At 36.3% G+C, this 19,533-nt stretch overlaps 2 protein-coding genes across 8 annotated transcripts in view; one reads left to right on the top strand and one right to left on the bottom strand.

The window, feature by feature from the left end:
• Positions 1–19,533, top strand: part of cacna1bb (calcium channel, voltage-dependent, N type, alpha 1B subunit, b) — a 150,965-nt gene that overhangs the window by 70,462 nt on the left and 60,970 nt on the right. For 3 of the 5 annotated variants that reach the window (XM_051876913.1, XM_051876915.1, XM_051876916.1), the window contains exons 7-14: positions 195–298; positions 7,409–7,524; positions 7,894–7,983; positions 9,872–9,961; positions 10,915–11,133; positions 12,155–12,267; positions 12,549–12,661; positions 12,954–13,085. In XM_051876913.1, coding sequence (XP_051732873.1) covers positions 195–298; positions 7,409–7,524; positions 7,894–7,983; positions 9,872–9,961; positions 10,915–11,133; positions 12,155–12,267; positions 12,549–12,661; positions 12,954–13,085 — 977 coding nt within the window. The remainder of the gene's footprint in view (positions 1–194; positions 299–7,408; positions 7,525–7,893; positions 7,984–9,871; positions 9,962–10,914; positions 11,134–12,154; positions 12,268–12,548; positions 12,662–12,953; positions 13,086–19,533) is intronic. The other 2 variants (XM_051876917.1, XM_051876914.1) reach the window with 1 other exon arrangement.
• LOC127503305 (GTPase IMAP family member 8) lies at positions 806–5,838 on the bottom strand. 3 transcript variants are annotated; one of them, XM_051876931.1, is made up of 7 exons: positions 5,798–5,838; positions 5,571–5,651; positions 4,764–5,480; positions 3,554–4,264; positions 3,333–3,451; positions 2,582–3,245; positions 806–1,607 (listed from the first exon to the last, which is right to left on the bottom strand). In XM_051876931.1, exons 2-7 carry the CDS (start codon positions 5,626–5,628, stop codon positions 1,333–1,335), a joined length of 2,544 nt encoding a protein of 847 aa, XP_051732891.1. In that variant the 5' UTR covers positions 5,629–5,651; positions 5,798–5,838; the 3' UTR covers positions 806–1,332. The 3 variants fall into 3 exon arrangements, with proteins under 3 accessions (XP_051732891.1, XP_051732890.1, XP_051732892.1); XM_051876930.1 differs by lacking the exon at positions 5,798–5,838 and having other exon boundaries at positions 5,571–5,775; XM_051876932.1 differs by lacking the exons at positions 806–1,607; positions 5,798–5,838 and having other exon boundaries at positions 3,112–3,451; positions 5,571–5,780.

Genomic DNA, 19,533 nt, shown 5'->3' with positions numbered 1-19,533 from the left:
TCTCAAAATGCTTTGCATAGTTGTAGTCTTAGATATGTTTAGATTCACAAGAGCATGTACAAGTTATTGTACATAGATACTGCTCACAATGCTGATATAACCTAGTTTATTTGTGATGAGCATGGGAATTTCTTAATTTTCTGTGTAAATGGGAGTGTAAGGGCTCTACTGTAACATCATTTTGTTTTGCACAGGCCAATGATGCCTCTGGGAACACCTGGAACTGGCTGTACTTCATCCCTCTCATCATCATTGGCTCCTTTTTTATGCTTAACCTCGTCCTGGGTGTCTTATCAGGGTAAGTTGTACATTACGTTTGCTACACTTTCTCCCTCTGCCTCCCTATTTCCTTCTTTTTCTAACTACCTTTCCTAGTCCATGGTAAAAATAGACACATGGTTGAGCTATATATATTATTATTATTATTATTATTATTAATACATAATACATAATATTAATACATTAATACATAATATTTAAAGCTCATTTGAATCATGAGTATCTTCAAGACTTTTTTTCGCTAAAAGATGTATGTGCATTTTGATAAAAGTGAGAAAAAGTGACTTCTAAATTAGTAAATCTATGTGCAGTATAAATAAAGTAAAGATGCTGCCTCTGAAATGACAACTGAAATGAAAAGAAGGTTCTTTGTTTGGCTGTTCCTACTATTCTGCTTTACTCCACTGGCTTTAAACAGATTTATATTTTTTAATTCAGGTTGTTCATGCACGCATCATATATTCTGGTGGTCACAAAAACTGTTGCAAGTTTAACGTTTAGTCCAGATGAAGAAGATGGGAGATGCTTTAATTAATCATTTATCATTTAATTAAGCATGAATTAATGCATTTTAGTGCACATGTATTGTAAAGTGTTACAGTTAAAATTAAAGTGGACTCACATTGTCACACACATTGCCTTTTCCTTAAGTACTTTGAACATAAAATATGAACATCAAATTGGTAACATAACATTTTTATAGTTTTATACATTTACATTGTTGTTTGAACAATTTTGAATTAAAATAATATTTTTTTATTTTTTTATTTAACCAAGAAGGACCCGTTGAGATACAGTATCTCTTCTACCATTCCTCACACACCTACAGAAACAGTGCAGAGTCACTAAAACACTCATATAATTGGTTGATCAACATCTCACACTGGCTTCTTCTTAATGTGAATTAGAAAACGAGAGCAATACACTGTAAACTCACTGAGTTATGTAGAAAAAACACTTGCCCATATTGAGATATTAATTATTATTTCAAGTCATCGTCAGTTTACATTATATACAGTATGTTCATAGTTTGGGTCGTAGAGAACATTGATTCTACATTGAAAATGATCTAGCACGTTTTTCTTCTCTCATATTCCTTATGTATTTTGGATTGTCCATGTCACTAGGATGGTTTTGGACCATTGGAAGATCTTTTATGATTCTTTCCACTTTTGAATACTGAGAACTTGATGAAATGCTCATGGTGTCATATCCAGATGATGGTGCATAATTTCTTGGATGCCAGAGCCATTGAGATACTTTGTCAGCAGGGTTCAGAGTATTATCTCCAACTGAACTGGCAGTATCAGACAATGAATCTCCACTCACTGAAAATACAATGAATGTTAGAAGGTTTGATCATTTTCTTTTATGCTGGATTGTATATCTGATATTTGCTGAGACAAATTAAGATAATTCAAGAAATTTGCTGACACACATAAGAGCACCAGAGACTTTTTTCAAAAACATTAAAGGCACAATATGTAAGATTCAAAATCAGAGAGAGCTTTCTCCATCGTACAATATATTTTTAAATTAATTGCATGTCATTTAGCAAAATTAGCAACACAACTCATCCAGTTTTTATTAATGATATTACTGTAATATCGATCTAGAAAACTGCAAAGTGTAACAAGTCTCTCATAGCAGCCACTGAACGAACAAACAGAGTAATGTTATAACATAACTTTCAACACACTGTAATGTATTTAGTATGATTGTTTTAATCATGTAAAACAGCACTGCGTTACCCCACATACACAACAAAAAGAGCGAAGCGGCTGACTGCAGCATAAGCATAATAAAAGCTCCACTCGAGACCAGTGTGTGTCGCGCAGGTCTCTCATTAGCATTCGCTCCAGCGACCTCGTTCTGCTCCCACAGCTAACGTTAATAAAACTTCAATACATTAGCTCGTCCATGATCATGATTTCTGCCCGAGTCCGTCGGATTCCTTTCCATCGGCGGAGGTGAAGTCGGCAATTCCCACAAATCCACACTCATTCATGCATCATTAAGCTAAGCCTTTGTTTTGAATAAATGACCTCTACCGGCTAAAATTACATACTGTGCCTTTAAAACAGTCTTAATTATTCAAAACCTTTGACCGGTAGGGTATGCATAGAATTTGATTAAAATTGACAGCTGTGGGTTTTAACTGGGTCTTAACAGTAGCATTAAACTTATTTGATTACATAAGTTAACACATAAATTTTGACAGACCTACTATTTATTACACATATAAACTCTAACACAGCAGCATTCTGTTGGCGGGACTAGCTATAGATAAACAAAAACTTACTATTAGGGATCGATTTGTCAAAGCTTCCCCTTCGTCTGCCAGATGGCTGTTTGGATTCTGCATCAAGGTCCACAACTGCTGCTTCTAGCATCCTCTCTATGAGTTCATCCTCACGTTTATTCCACTCCTCTTCAGTCAGTACCTTCCCAGTAAACCAGTTGATTACTGTTGTTGCCGCCATTTTTTCTTCCTTTTTTTCAGTAAAGTGTTCCCCTCTGTTTCTTGCCACCATCTCTTCAATTATCTTAAGCAGATTATTGATATTATGACTGTTATCAGCTAGTACATGATATCTGTTTCCACACTTTCTTATCAAAGTCTGCAGGGGTTCTCCTTCACATGCAATGTAATGCTCAACTGGTCTGTCCCTCAGCCAGTGTCCATGGAATAAAATTAGAGTATATCTCCAGACATGCTTCCCAAAAAGGCTCATGAGCTCCATCACTGTTTGTTCATCTTTTTTTGTAAAAGTCCTTTTTACTGGTAGCACTAGCAGGAATGCATGTGGACCTGGAGAACAAACTGTCACACTGCGTAAAATTTCTTTTGCGTCTTCCAGATTTGATGTTGACCATCCTGGTGTATCAACCACTGAGATTTGACGTCCTGCAATTTTCCGTTGTTTTATTGTACATTGCTTTGTTCTTGGCTGGGGTTTAAATCCCTAGACAGAATATAATAATGTAACAATAATAATCTGTAGGCATACAGGAATTACACAGTAATTTAGTATTAAAGATAAGAAAAGTACCTCCTCTAGCATTGTGTCAAAAAAATATCCTTGCAGAATCATGTTTCCTGATGTACTTTTCCCAACTCCATCTCCTCCAAGAAGCACAATCCTAACTTCTGAGAGGTTTTTTTTTCTTTCTGTTGAAGAGAAAGAAATGGTGTGCATTTTTGTCTACAAAGAATGTTTTGCATTGTTACATTGTGCAGCTTGTTTGTAAATATAAAGAATAAAACTTGTACCTTTAAGCAGCTCTTGAAGCATGTATTTTTGTCTTTGCCCTTTCTCTATGTCTGTTTTGCCTTTCTTCAGCTTCAGCTCAAGCTCGTTGAATGAATTGTTCTTCTCATCTGGCACATAGGGACGACCGTTGTTTTCCATCACCATTTCCTCTATCTTCTTAAGGAGTTCTGTGACTTGTGTGCTGTCAGTGTGATTCTTACAGTTAACAACATGGTATCTGTACCCACACTGTTCCATTAGCCACTCAAGATGCTCCCCTTCTTCTTCAATACGTTCCTCAATGGTTGTATCCCCAAGCCAGTCTCCTCTGGTGAATAGCACGATTGTATGGCTCCACACCTCCTCACCTAAAAGACCCATGTGTTCCTCCACAGCTGTTTGATAAGATTTATTAAATGCTATAGCAGCGGGAACAGTTAACAGAATAGCATGTGGACCAGGAGGACATAGATGCACACTACGTCTAATCTCCAGTTTGTCAATCTCTGATGTCTTTTTGAGAGGATATTGACAGAACCAGCCTGGAGTATCTACTACAGTCAACTGTTTTCCTTGCACTTCAGCATACCTAACCTCACAGCGTACTGTTGTTCTTGATTCATCAACTTGAAAAGCTTCTTTACCCAGAATGAGGTTGCCTGCAGAACTCCTTGCAGCCCATGATGCACCTAGTACTACGATCTGAATATCAGCGAGATTTTGTTCCTCACCTGAAAGAAGAGGTCAAATTTGTATTGCCAACTCTATTTTTATGAATTGTATTGCAGTTTATATAACATGGTTTTAATTCAGCACGATTATTGCATCAGTATGGTTTTTTTTTTTTTTTTTTTTTTTTTTTTTTACAAGTATGTACTGTGTTAGAGAATAATTGATGTTGCTTTTCTTATGACTGATACAGATAGTGTTTTTTTTCAAGGCAGTGGCTATTGTGGGGAAAAAAATAGTAGATTCTTTTTACACTGAGTAATTTACACTAAATAACTACTGTTTGCTATTTGTTATTTTTACTAAAGAGAAAATATTTGAGCAATGGTAGGTGGAGTTTCCAACTTATCTAGCATTACTTTCCATAAAAAGTAACTATGTAATGTAATTACGTTTTTAAAGTAATAACTCAGTGTAACTTGTTACTTCTAGAGGCAACATTCCCAAACTCTATAATCAGTTTAGGGTCTACTGTATCTTTAGTATGTTATCATTTCTTACCTTCAATGCATGCTTGGAGTTCAGTCCTTCGACTCTTGACAGCAAGAATTCTCTGTTTGACTTTTTCCTTTCTTATTTTCTCTCTCTCATCCTCTACAGGCACACGTTTGCTGATTTTAAAGTAATTGTGATTGTTTTGGGCTACCATTTTCTCAATTTTTTCCAGCAGTGTGATCACTTGAGAGCTGTCATTCCTGTCTTCAATATTAAGGACATGATACCTGTTCTGACACCTTCTTAGAAGTAATTGGAGGTCTGGCCAGATTCTAAGATTGTTATTGAAAGATCTGTCATCATATGGAGCAATGCAGCTGAACAGCACAATAATGTGTCCCCAGACGTTCTCTGACAAAAGCTCCAGATGTTCATTCAAAGCTATTCTATAGGCTTTTGGAAACATATTGTCTACAGGAATGACCAGAAGGAAGGCATGAGGTCCAGGAGGACACAGTGTTGGGCACTTTATAATTTCCAGTATGTCAAAGTTTGGAGTATTTTCCACATCATAATGCCACCACCAGCCTGGAGTGTCAACCACAGTCACTTGTCTTCCATGTACTTCACCCTCTGCTTGGACAGACCGGGCAGTTCTTATTCCAACATTAAAAGCATTTCTGCCCAGAATGGTGTTTCCTACTGAACTTTTTCCACATGATTCTGTTCCACCTAGTTGTCGACCCCCAATCAGTACAATTCTAATTTCAGGGAATCTTTTACCTTTAAAAAATAGTAGTTTAAAATAATTATATGTTGGAAATGTCAAAAAGTTGTATTAAAATTATTTTTAAAAGTAGGCATACAACTTACTGCTTGGGAAACTGGTTGAGACTGTTGTAAGACTTCTCTGTGTCCTTTGTTCTGACATCTTTCATTTCCTAATCTGGTTTGCTGTATTATGTATGTTAATGGTAACATGATGTTAATGTCATAAATTTTTAAGAAGTATTAGCTGTATGTTTCCTTAACTACATAATTTAAATGTTTAGATTTTTTTATATTAGTTTTATTTTGAGTCAAATGCAAATATGTCTTACCTTTTGTGTGTATCGTGTAGCAGCTTAAAATGAAAGTGAAAGGCTGTTTTACTTCCTCATATTTCTTGTCAACAGTCTGTAGGTTGCCAGTTTTTAAAAAAATTATTTCCAGTGAAGACTTATTTTAGTCCCCGTATTTTACATTTGGTGCAAATATACTGCTTAAACAAGATCTTGTTTAAACTATACACAGTAAATGTTTTACCAATGCCTAATTATTTGCTTGAGGGCTCTTAAAAGATATATTGTTATATTGACTTGCAGTATATTTTTCTCTGTCTGCTTCCTGTGACTTCACAGCTAGGATAGTCATTCATTACTGTGTTTTTTGGTACTGTTGGTGTTTTTAGAGTACCATCAGTCTATCAGTAGGCCTATTGGCATAACATCGTTCTCTTGTATCTCCAGAATTATTAGTAGGGTTGGGTATCGTTTTAATTTTAACGATTCCGATTCTGCTTATCGAATCCGGTTCTTATCGATTCTCGATTCTGATTCCAATATTTTTTTTATGGAGAGAAAATAATGTTTTTACCTTTTATTCTTGCCACATTTAGGCTATAACCAGTAGTCTGTAACTGTTTTTGTACCTGAGTGTGAGATGCTGCTATTGCTAATATTAGCTGTATCTAGTGCTTTAGGACTCGCGGCTGGGTTAGAGTTCACATATTGCGTGGACGCGCAAGTTCGTTATTATGTAGGTGCGTTATTTCAAATGTTTCCAGACGCGCCTATATGCTTTTCAGAATGCCTCAAGCGCACCGCAGGTCATGTGACAAGAACCAACCGATCAGCTTCGACCTTTCCGTAACAACATCAAAAGCTCAGCCGGGTTTTATTTCTCATCTCCATAAATATATCTAGTAAAGCTAATGCAAGGGCTAGAAATCAATTAATCCTTGATACTTCCTCGTCATCTTGCAGATCGCGGTTCATGGTTGCATAGCGACGACAGACGCCACGGGAGCGAAAGCGCTTTGGAAAGGAGAAGAAAGTGGCGCAGCCGCGCTTTCCAATCGAAATGCGCGCATCGTATCGAATACCCGGTTCTTTGAAAACTGGAACCGGTTCTAAAATGGAACCGGTTCTCGATACCCAACCCTAGTTATTAGTCACATAACATTTACCGTCCAGTTGATTAGCTCAAAATGTTCTGTGGTTCCATGTAAAAAGAGGGTAGATTTCAGATTGCTTGCTTCTGGGAAGTCCTGTCAGACAAATACCTGGCTTTAAGATGAATAGGATAGTTTTATTTAGGATTTATACACCTTTTTGGGTGTGTCAGGACAGCGAGACCTCTTGGAATGGTTTGAGAAACACAAAACAAAATTAGAAGAATATTCTGAGTAAGATCTGTTACCAAGACCTCTTCAGTCTTCATTGGATCAGTGTGCGGCCAGCTACCTTTTTTATGTTCAAGTATTTCCTTGGCTCTACGCACCTGAAAGAAAAGGAACTTTTTGTCAATTTAGAGCGCAACAATTTCCTAAGAACTGTTACCTGAAATAAGATGGGCTTTCCAACACAACGCACTCAGAAAATTGTCTTGGAAAGTATTCAGATTTTAGGTAACTTATGTGCATTATTTTTGTTTTTTGTGTTTGGTTTTAGGGAATTTGCCAAAGAAAGAGAGCGAGTGGAAAAGAGGCAGGAGTTCTTGAAGCTCCGCAGACAGCAGCAGATTGAGAGAGAGCTCACTGGATACCTGGAGTGGATCTGCAAGGCAGGTTGGTATAAATGTGACCTCTCTCTGCTGTGCTCATTGGATTCTGTTGAACACTTCACCACAGTACATAGGAATATGTAATTATGAATACAGGCATATTCATAGCAAGCCTGAATTTTTCAAAGCAAGTAGAAAGATATTGAAATTAAATAATGCATCTCTGTAAAGTACTTCAGATAGAGTCTAATATATTTTTATATATGTAAAACAAAAGTACAGCATTTGAATAGTTTTAGTGCAAAAATGTGTGGAAATATTTTATATTTTAGTATCATTTAGTTTTCTGTACAGTACTACTGTAAATGGTCCTTAATTCTTTGCAGAGTGTATTTCATGTAATGGTTTCACTGATTTTCTTACTTCATTATAGAGGAGGTGTTGCTGGCAGAGGAAGACCAGAATGCTGAGGAGAAATCACCTCTGGATGGTGCGTGGTACAGGAGGAAACAAAACAACTCAGGTGAAAAGAGGGCAAGGGTCCATGGGGCTGGTTTACCTTAGTATCCTATGATAAACCAGGCCAGTGGAAGGTATGACCTCTTGTTACATGAGCCCTCATAAGTGACCGTGATTTTGCGGTGTTATGGGGCAAAATGGCTTTTGGGAATCTGAGTTTAGATTTTGATCTAGATCTTTTCACCTGGGCACAGTTGCTAGATAAGTGAGTGGGTTGTGCAGAGCCATCTCAAAATACAAGAATGAATGTAAATGAAGTCCATGTCTATTATATTCATATGCTAAAATACTCCTAAAAGCACTTTAAGCATCCACTTTCAATTGGAAATATGTGAAGACAGGAAAGAAAATATTTTGGTCCCACTATATATTGGGTGTCTTCAACTACTATGTACTGTACTAACATTTAAATGAATCATTTGACACTATGCACTGTGTACATACATGTTTTTACATTGTACTTATATTTTTTTAAAAATACCTGCATGTAAATACAGCTGTAATTAATCTCTGTAATTACATATAATTACTCTTTTGTCCCTTCCCTTACACCTTATCCTACCCTTAAACCTACCCACACGTAACCTTACCTGTATCCAGTGTTTACAATAGCAGCAAAAGTGTTTTGCAACACAACATCAACACAATAAGTACATTGTACTTATTTTTTATGCAAGTACATAGTAGTTAAGGACACCTAATATAAAGTGTTACAAATATTTCTTTTATTTTTCTTTAATGCCATATTGCCTATATTCGCACTGTGAGCTACTTGCTTTTCTACTCTCAGACTCTCTGTTTTATCAAGGCCCATAATCTGTCAATTTGGCTGTTTTGGAAGCAAGAAGTAATTACAGGGATTAAGACGACTGGGATAATTGGATTAGACACACATACACACACTCTCTCACATGTATGCCACACAATGTTGGGCATTAGCTAAGTAGTAATGCCACTAACCTAACTACATTTTCTGCAGCATGACATTAGTTCAACTGTTTTCAAAATACAGGTAGTGCTGTTTTTCCAGTAACCAGATACAGGCTGCAGTTGTGGTGTATTTTAGTTTTATTAGCTGTATTATTAATATACATTTAGCTATTTAACTATGATGTTGGGATCATATTTTCAATTGTTAATTCAAATACTTGGACAGTAGCAAATTTTCTTTTGCGTTTGCTTTGAGACAGATATTTTTAAAATCAATCTATGAATCAGTGTTTTATGACCTGCTGTATTTGATGAGCTGACATTGTTACAAGCAATATTAATCATTAAGAAAATCAGGTAAAGTTGTGATTGTGTATAGCTTTGTCCATCTTACAAAAGAACGTCATTACAGCTGTTAGTATTCTCTTCATTTTCTTCACTATCAGGCAGAGGGTAGATGATTAAAGCTATGGTTGCCAAATATTCCTCCTTGAGCTGTAATTAGTGGTGTCCAGTGGATCTATGCATTTAGAGAAGAGGGGATATATAGAATGTGAGAGTGGTGGGAACCCAGGATTGTGTTTTCACATGACTGATGAGTCACTGAAGATCAGGCCTGTAATGTGCACACATTTCTCACTGTAGCCAAACACTCATGAAGCTTATGTAATAAGTATCAGGGATATCATTCAATTGAAAATTAAGATAATTCAAAGACATTACATTATTTTGACAGAGAAGTAAAATGATTGTTTTCCAGATATTTGTTATTGTTAACCATTTGTTCCTCGTTTGATAAAAACTATCACATGCTAGTAAAAACGGATTTTGGTTTTATTTACATGAAAACCTTCGATAAGATATATATATTTTTAAATCTAATTATGAATTTAATGTTTCTTTAAACTCTGTCATAATATTTGTGTGAATGTATTTGCATGCTTATGCATTTTTGTGTTCAGTCCTGAAAAGAACAAAGACTAGAAAGGGTAGAAACGACCTCATCAGTGCTGAAGAAGGAGAGGAACATTTCACAGACATCTCCTCTGTCGGTAAGACCTTTGACCTTCAGAAACTTACTGTGATGGATGACCCTTTTTTGTCTAAGCCAAATGCTATTTTTTACATAGCCTGCATTTTTTTTTTTCTCCAACATAGCATTAGAATAGTCCCCCTGTGGTGAAAGTCAAGTTTTTAATGTTGTTTATATGTCTATGTGGTGTTTTTAATATGCTTTAAGACAAACCATGTCCATAACCACATTATTAGCTGTTTGATAACATAGTCAAGCAAAAGGCTAATCATATTAATTACCGTTATGTGTCCAATGTTGTAAAGAGCGATACCATTGTGCAGCGTTTACCTCAGTAAGTTGACAGAGTGAATCTCTGAACTTGTACGAGCGAGTGGAGGCGGAGCTAATTAGCATATTCATAGATCCATGTATACGAAGCAAGGGTGTAGAGTTACATTCAAGCTTATTTTAAGGCATGAAGACATTTTTTTCACAGGAAAAAAATGTTTAAATATGTCATTTTGGTGATCAAAGATGAGTTTTAAGGGATAGAATTATTGACTACAGGGGGACTTTAATAGCCAGCAAAAAGTGAAGAAATCAGTTCCCTTGGTAAATAGTAAACTGAAACCTCTACAGAGTTTCTCAGATTAGCTTGAATGTGACCATTAGTTGAAGTGGGTGAAATGGAGAAGGGAGCGCAGGATCAGGTGACTGCTGCTGTGCATTAGTACTGCCGTTGTAACCCTTAAAATCATTCAAGCTTGAGTAGATGTTCTCTTCTGTTTGAGATTTAAACACTTAAGTGTCTCAGCCTAACACTAAAATGAATAGCAAATCCAATGCCACTGATCTCAACAAAATGCCGTTTATGTTCTCATCTGCATTATTGATAGTTTCATTAAAGATGAATTTACAGTAGTAGCTCTGTGATCAGAGTTTAAGTATCTTCCCTTAATGTGTTTTTGAATGTATTTTTCATCTATCTAGCACCACCTGGATCACCTTTCGCCCGAGCTAGCCTGAAGAGCAGTAAGAACGATAGTTCCTCATACTTCCGTCGAAAGGAAAAGAGGATACGCTTTTTCATCCGGCGGATGGTGAAGGCACAAAGTTTCTACTGGATCGTTCTCTGCTTGGTGGGATTGAACACGATGTGTGTGGCTATCGTCCATTATGACCAGCCTGAGGGGCTCACCAAGGCCCTGTGTAAGAGGGGTTGCTTTCTGTTCACTAGCAAATACAATTGGACTGTGTCAAAACACATGTGACTTGACAAAACACAAAAATGTCTTGATAAATTTCATTCATTTCAATGAAGCAGCTTGTTTCAGTGAATCAATTTAAAACTAGGATTCATTACTTAATGTCTGTGGCATTTTTCATATATTCAGTGTTATTTATATATTATTTGAATTAGCTTTTATTTCCATATTTTCATTTTCATTTTGTTATGTGTTTTTGTCAATCGTATTCGTTTTTCATATATATTTCTATTTACTTTTAATTCATTTTTTATTTTTTTTTAAACATATTTTTATTGAACATTAAACATGTAAAATGACAAAAGAATAAGCCAAGAAAATACATTTTAAAATATTTTAACCACCTTCCCACAACCCCCCTTCCCCTCCCCTCCCCACCCCCCACCCTACTTTTAATTTATTTTTATTTCAGTTTTAGTTTTTGTAATTTTAATACTTCAACTTAAACATATTTATTTCAGTTAGTTGCCAAAGCAACATTTCAATTTATTTTTTTTAATTTATTTTATTTCAGCCTTATTTCAATTAAAAACTATAATAGTTTTAGTTTAGGTAAAAGTATTATATAATAACAACACTGCATATATAAAAATGTTTTAGTAGAAAAATGTTTATTATTGTGTATTGTGAAATTACAATAAAATAAAAAATAGTTAAATTATAATAATATTTAATTACATTATTTTACTATATTTTTGTTATATGATCATCTGATTGAAAAAAATATATTTAACAACTTTAAATATTAAGATATAAATACATTTCAGTAAATATATTTAATTTGTTTAATTGAAATGTTTTTAATAAAAGTATATATTGAAGGCTGAAAATATTGATATATTATTTCTTTTAGCTATGTTGCCCAGCTCTACCTTGTAATAGCATTAGTTTTGAAGGTTTGTGTGGGAAAAGCTTGGGTGTTGAAGGATAACCTAATCTCTCCTTTCATTTTTACGGGCTGCTAGACCTGGCAGAGTTTGTATTCCTGGGTCTGTTTCTGACAGAGATGACTCTGAAGATGTACGGCCTGGGGCCCAGAAACTACTTTCACTCCTCGTTCAACTGTTTTGACTTTGGGGTGAGTCACAGCGCACATGATTCAGACGAGCCTGTGAGGCTGCATTCAGTCAGTCATTATCAGCCATTGTGATACTTATGTCCATGCTGGATTGCCACAGGAGTTCAGGGGTTGTGGTTGAGCCATTTTACTCACATTTACTCCAACTGTTAATTTTCCATTATATTTTATTTGTTTTCTAGTAAATTAAGCTATTTTAATAATTGCCATCTGCTCACTTAGATGAGATGCTACATAAAATGAACCCATATAACTAAAAGAGTCTTAATTTATATTGTCAGGTAATTGTGGGGAGTATATTTGAGGTGGTGTGGGCAGCAATCCAGCCTGGTGCCTCTTTTGGGATCAGTGTTCTGAGAGCCCTGCGCCTGCTCCGTATCTTTAAAGTAACCAAGTAAGTAGATGAATGCGTGTATACACACACACACACACACACACACACACACACACATATATATTACGCACACACTGTATATATACATACATACACATAATAAATCAGCTTTGACACTTCTATCACAATCTAACAAACCCTTTGCACAATTATAGGATCATTATTTTTTATTTATTTTATTATTTTTATTTTATATATTTAACACTGAGTCCAGCTTTTCTTAAAGTGATCAGAGCCACTTCTATATGTTGTGGTCTGTATGTTAATTTTTTCTCTTTCTTTCTCTTTGCAGGTATTGGAACTCTTTGCGGAATCTGGTGGTTTCACTGTTAAACTCCATGAAGTCCATCATCAGCTTGCTCTTCCTCCTCTTCCTCTTCATCGTGGTGTTTGCTCTGCTAGGCATGCAGCTTTTCGGGGGCCAGTAAGTGATCTAAGAAAGAAATTTTATATGTTCTTTTGGAAAAGAAAAAAAACTTATTCCACATCTTGTCCAATATTCTCGACCAAACAATGTGCAAATTTAAATATATATAGATAACCATCATGCACTTTTTAATTAATTAAAGGTATGTTCACACTTGCCAGGTTTGTTTCGAACCTGGAATTACTCCAGGACCCCAAATCAGCCTCAGACCCCAGAGGGTTAAAATGATTTCTCTGTTATTGTGGTTCATTTGATTAGGTGTGAACGCTGCCATCCGAAATGGATTAAAGACATCTAAACGAACCAAAAACATCCTAAAAAGGACAGAATGCTGAGGCATAGCTGTTTTTTCTCATCATAGGAGCTAAGTTGCCCATTACAGTTCACCGTAAGAAACACTGTCTCCTTGCAGCAGATCTTCGTTTGTGTGCAACTGAGCAATTCCTGCTGCAGTTCTGACTCCTTTATACAATCAATCTGGTCAAAATACCATCATGTGTACTCGCATACAACGAGTTCTTTATTTTTTTGTATGTTTAGGTTCTGTGTTAAAAATGACAGAGTGAATGCTAAGCGAATCAGGACTAAATGTATTTTCTTTTTTTGGTCCGGACCAGAAGAACCAAGAGAACCGAACTACAAGTGTGAACACACCCTAATAGGCACAACCGTTTAAAACATAACTACAATCAAAAATTGACTGTGTCAGCCTATAGAAGATTCTGTAAAGATGCTGGAATTGCAAGTCTGCATGCAACCTTATGCCTTATGACCACAGCAGGCTTACCATGAAGCTCTAATAGAAGTTTCTGTAACAACACTATGGCATCTGCTTCAGACCAGTTTTCTGGAGCTGATCTAAAGCCTGACAGCATGTTTGATGTGTCTTCTGTTGGACTGAGATCAGCCCTAGGCTCCATCTGCTGGGGTTCGGCTGCCTTATCCATGAACAAAACTGGTCGCAACATGTGCTTGATTGTGCAATCTCATTTATGTAATGGGCTTGTAAAAACGTGTCCTGCTGTCGAGTGCAGTTTTGGTAATACATTTTAATAGTCGGTCTTAAGTTTGAGCTGTTGTTGAGCAGTGAAGCTCTGGAGAGATTTAAATTTTCTTCAGCCTTTCTGGACACTGTCTGCATCCTAAATATCATACTCTTTACTTCTTTTGAATTAGTACTTAGTTCTCAAAAAAAAAAAAAAAGATTCTATATACTGTGAATGTGAGCAGAATGTAATCCCAACATTCTACATTCATCATGTTGTTATTGTCATGTGACCTCCCAGCGTCAGTTGCATTACTTCACCACCATTCACAGATCCTCTCCCGTGGGCTCATGGGAGAGTAAAGTACCCACTGGATGCACACTTCAGAATTTTGCATGAAGTAATAGTTATTCCGGGTACTTTTTGCCTACTGTTTTATGAATAATGGACATATACTGTAGTATTACTCTTTTCACATAGCCACTAATTGGACTGTTGCAGCATTTATATTTGTTTGAATTTTAAAAGAAGAATTTGATTTTATTTTATTTTTTAACATAGAAACCATATCTATCTCTCTATCTATCTCTCTATCTATCTATCTATCTATCTATCTATCTGTCTGTCTGTCTGTCTGTCTGTCTATCTATCTTATCTATCTATCTACCTATCTTTCTGTCTGTCGTTCTATCTATCGTTCTATCGTTCTGTCATTCAATTACTCTGTCTGTCTATCTACCTATCATTCTGTTGTTCAGTTAGTCTATCTGTCATCTATTGTTCTATCATTCTTTCATTCAGTTTGTGTGTCTATCTAGTGTTCTGTCATTCAATTACTCTGAATTACTCTTTACTACATAATCTATCATCTATCACAGTAATTTTTTTCAAAATTTATGTAAATTTTTGTTTAATTAACCTTAATTATAGATTTTACGTTTTTTCAATAGAAATTTATTAATTAATTAATTTAGCTTCTATTGCCATCTTGTCTCAATTAAATTTAACAAGCGCATTTTCTGTCAGAATTTCAGTCCATCCACCATCCGCTCCCATCTTTTTTATAATTCCTCTGCCCTCGTGCCAACTCTTGTGTGCAGAGGGAGTGATACAGCATGCCAACAGGGATTTAGATCTCTACGCTCAAAGAATTACTGAGCTGATTATGCAGTGTGTCTGCTTGCTTTAATGAAAGGCACCCCGCTGACGGCAAGCTTGATGAATGAAAGCTTTAGTCATGCCCTTCCACTTTCTCTCCCTCTTTAGAGGCATTGCGCTGCACATAACTATTTTATTTTATTTTATTTTATTTTATTTTATTTTATTTTATTTTATTTTATTTTATTTTATTTTATTTTATTTTATTTGCCAGCCAAACCTTGACTGCTTGAGCACAACGAATCATTGTCAGTTTTTAAAGGGAACCCCTGGTATTAAGAGTATGGCTTAAAATAACGTAAATGATGTCTCTTACTGAAATATGTTGTAGAAAACCCATGAACGATGTACGTTATTTAAAAAGTCCGTGACATATTTGGACAATGGGGGGTGCCATTTTGTTTAGGTGCACAGTGCATTCTACGTCGATGATGTCAAATGGTTGCACTCGGTGAGCTACTGACGCATAACCTGTTGCTATTTTTACCGCAGCACAACTCAGAATATAATATACGATGCCACAATGTGCAGCTTTTGGTTGTAATTTTCAGTCGATGGGCAACAAGAGAAGTGATGTAAGTCTTCACTGCTTTACTAGCGGTAAGAGGAGAAAAGAATGGGAAGTTGCGAAGAATGTGGACGAATAAAACTTCCTAAAGACCCGCGTCTTTGTTCTCTTCACTTTATCCCTGATGCCTTTGAGGCTTTTAGTAGACCACAGCTACTGAAAGAGCTTACAGTTAGCGATGGATATAAGCGTAGGCTTTAACTAAATGTTGTGGAGACTGACGAGGGCAGCCCATAACACATCTCGATTGAGACAGACTGCCTCAAAGCTTGTGTGCGCTGTGATGCACGAGATATCTGTGATCACATAAAACAGTAGCATCTTCTCAGCACGTTTAACTGTGTGTAATGCATACAAGGTGACATATCAGACGATTTTTACACATCAATCATACAACAGTATTTCGAATAGCCACAGAGACATTGCACTGGCTTTGATGTTTTCATTCTCACTAATTTTGCGCTCTGGCTCAAATTGAAAAGGCTGATCGTGTTTTAAAACGAACCGCGCGGGTATTAAGACTTGTATGTGTTACTAGATTACCGCTGCACCAAAACATACAGATGAAATATTATCAAAGGCATCAGGGCTAAATCAGGGCGCGGTTCTTTAGGAAGTTTTATTCGTCTACATTCATCACAACTTCCCATTCTTTTCTCCTCTTATCACTAGTAAAGCAGTGAAGACTTACATCAATTCTCTTGTGGCCCATCGACTGAAAATTGGTATCGTATATTATATTCCGAGTTGTGCTGCGGTAAAAATAGCAACAGGGCAGTGTCAGTAGCTCACCGAGTGCAACCATTTGACGTCATCGACATAGAACGCACTGTGCACCTAAACAAAATGGCGCCCCCCCATTGTCCATATATGTAATGGATTTTTTTAAATAACGTAAATCTTTCATGGGTTTTCTACTACATATTTCAGTAAGAGACATCATTTACGTTATATTAAGCCATACAAGTCTTAATACCAGGGTTTCCCTTTAAACAATGATCCAATCAGATGAATATGAACATCTCTAGTGTAGTGATAGTCTTTATTATTGTTAGCAATGGAGTATGTGTTGTTCACACACTTAAACATGGCTTCTTTTCAGTTCTGTTGCACTCTGTCTAGCTGTTTTTAATGCAAGAACGCGTCGTGTGTGAATGCCCGTTAGTCATCACAGCCAGACTGTGTCTAAAGGAAGAAATGCATATTCAAGAGTCAGATGGGAAATCGTGCCCATGAGTCACTCTGCCTTTCCAAATAAAGCTCACATGCACTAGTAGAACTATTTTTAATTTGACACATACAGCATTTATGATCTTCATTCATGATGATGTGTTCTGATAGGTGGTCGTCTTGTGCATGTTGTGACGTCAATATATGTGCACATCTCCCATTGGCTGTGATGTAATCAGGGTTTAAAGCCTGCAGGGTCTGATCGTATTAACTCACCTGGCTGTGTTTGTTGACTGTGTTTTTGAGGTCTTGTCAAATGCCCCTAGAGTTTGTTAAATAGCTGTCACGCAGATTACCAGTGAAAGCGCTGGAGTTTTGGAAGGGATTGCAGAGTACAAGCATAAACATTTCAGTGGTTTGAAGAGACTTTCTAATTTAGTCTTTGCTCAGTGAGTTTCTTGACCCTGTCTGTGCTTGTTAAAAAGCTCAGAGTGAAGTGGTTGTTTAATTCTTTGTGTTTCAGAGAAATATGTCTGTGGATGATACAACTGACTTGGATTAGTTTTCAGTTGCTTATGCAAATCAGACTGAGATGAAGTATTTGAGATTTTCCCTCCAGCAGAACATCCTGTCAAATGAGCACCTGTCAACGTTTTCATCCTGTTTTTTGTCTTCTTTAGTTTTGAGGCCCCTTAGGGCCCTGAAACAAAGCTTGCTCGGGTTTGTTCTATGAAGAAAGTAAGTGTTTGCATGTGTAGGTATGAAATACAAAACCCTTAGATGCTTCCCCAGCAATTACAAATCTGTCTTTCGTTCTTTTAGTCACTTTTGCATTTACAATTCCATGTAATCAAGCATATTCTAAGCTTCTTATAAGTGAACGGCATTTTGTTTTGTGCATCTACTACAGCTTCTGTTGGAAACCTCTTTGTGTTTACAATGTAAAGCTAATGCACACATCCCACGACAAGCCAGGACTGAATTATATATCCCTTCCACAATAATTCTCTGTTGTGAAAGCAAGCGTGCTTTGAATCTCCTTTGTGAATGGATGAGTCACCGTTGTGTTCTTGTTTTTCCCTTGAAGGCCAGACTCTGAAAGGCGATTTGGAGAGAGTTAAAGATGGAAGGGATGAAAGAGAATTTTAAAATCTAAAAATAAAATGCTAGAATAAGTAAGAGAATGGTATGGATAAATCACAAAGGAGATCCTCCAGTTGATTTCATCCGAGACAGGGACAAATATGTCTTGCCTTACATGCAAGAAGTGGTGAATTTGAGTCTGTCTTGACTGACAATTTTTTAAACATTAAAATTGCATCTGTTTGTCATTATTTCAGAAATGGTGGCATATTTGGCAAAATTTTATTGGCAGCGGCTATTTGCACTAAGTGCAAACAGCGATAGATGCTAAATGGCATATTTTCTTAGCAATAGATGCTATTTACACTAAAATAGCGATATATTCTATTTACACCAAGTGACAATAGCATCATTTTCTTAGCGATATGCTATTTAGACTAAGGGGCCGTTTACACGACACCATTTTCAACTAAAAACAGAAAACTTTTTATGCCTTTTGGCCATTCATTTACACGACAATGGTGGCCTGAAAACGCAAACTTTTGAAAACGGGTTTTAAAGTGCAAGTTTTTTAAAACAGTCTCAGTGTAAACTACAAAAACGCGTATCTGTGTAAATGATGACGACATGCACATGCGTATTACATGTTCAGTCTATAGTGTTTCATCGCCATCTAATGGCCTGCCAGCAGAATACAGCGTTTTTAGTCATTTTCACGGATTCGTATGAATGGGGATCATTTTGACAATGGTGTCGTCTGTACGTGGAAAACTCAAAGGAAAAACTTTTCCGTTTTAACCATATCGTTGTCATGTAAACGTACCTTTAGTGAACATAGCGATATATTCTATTCACATTATATAAAAGTAGCAGTTCTTTGCAATAAGTGCAAATAGTTGTTAGATGCTATTTATAAATAGTGGCAGATACTATTTGCACCTCAGTATTGTTGTAGATTAACAGGATGCAATAATTACAGAGTTGAAGTGATTATATTTATTAAAATTATTAAATGGATGCCACCTTATTGGGACAATAAAGCCCTCCCTACACGCATAACCTGATATTGCTGAGTTCAACATGTTCCTGGGTCAACATTTTTGTTGATCCTGGAACAACATTCAAATCAACCAATCAGATTTGAGGGACAAGTTTACAGATTATGTCAAGTTTAGGCTTAAAAACATGAATTGGTGCTTTTACATCAGTGTTATTCATCTATCATTTCCCTCTGATTTTTGGGATTACTTATGGGTAGGGTTAGGTTTAGGGGTAGGAATAGTGTTAAGACTAAATTTTCAGACTAGAATGTTGTTCCAGGATCAACAAAATATGTTGACCCAAGAATGCATCTAACTCAGCAATATCAGGACGTGCCTCCCTACACCTACCCCTAAACCTACCCAATAAATACTTTATTATTAAACACTCATTAGGCACTTTATTTCCAATTTTCAAATATTTTTATTGAAAATAAATA

The sequence above is a fragment of the Ctenopharyngodon idella genome, chromosome 21, assembly GCF_019924925.1.
Source record: "Ctenopharyngodon idella isolate HZGC_01 chromosome 21, HZGC01, whole genome shotgun sequence".
NCBI classification, from domain to species: Eukaryota; Metazoa; Chordata; class Actinopteri; order Cypriniformes; family Xenocyprididae; genus Ctenopharyngodon; species Ctenopharyngodon idella.
This window is presented reverse-complemented; position numbering and strand designations above follow the sequence as displayed.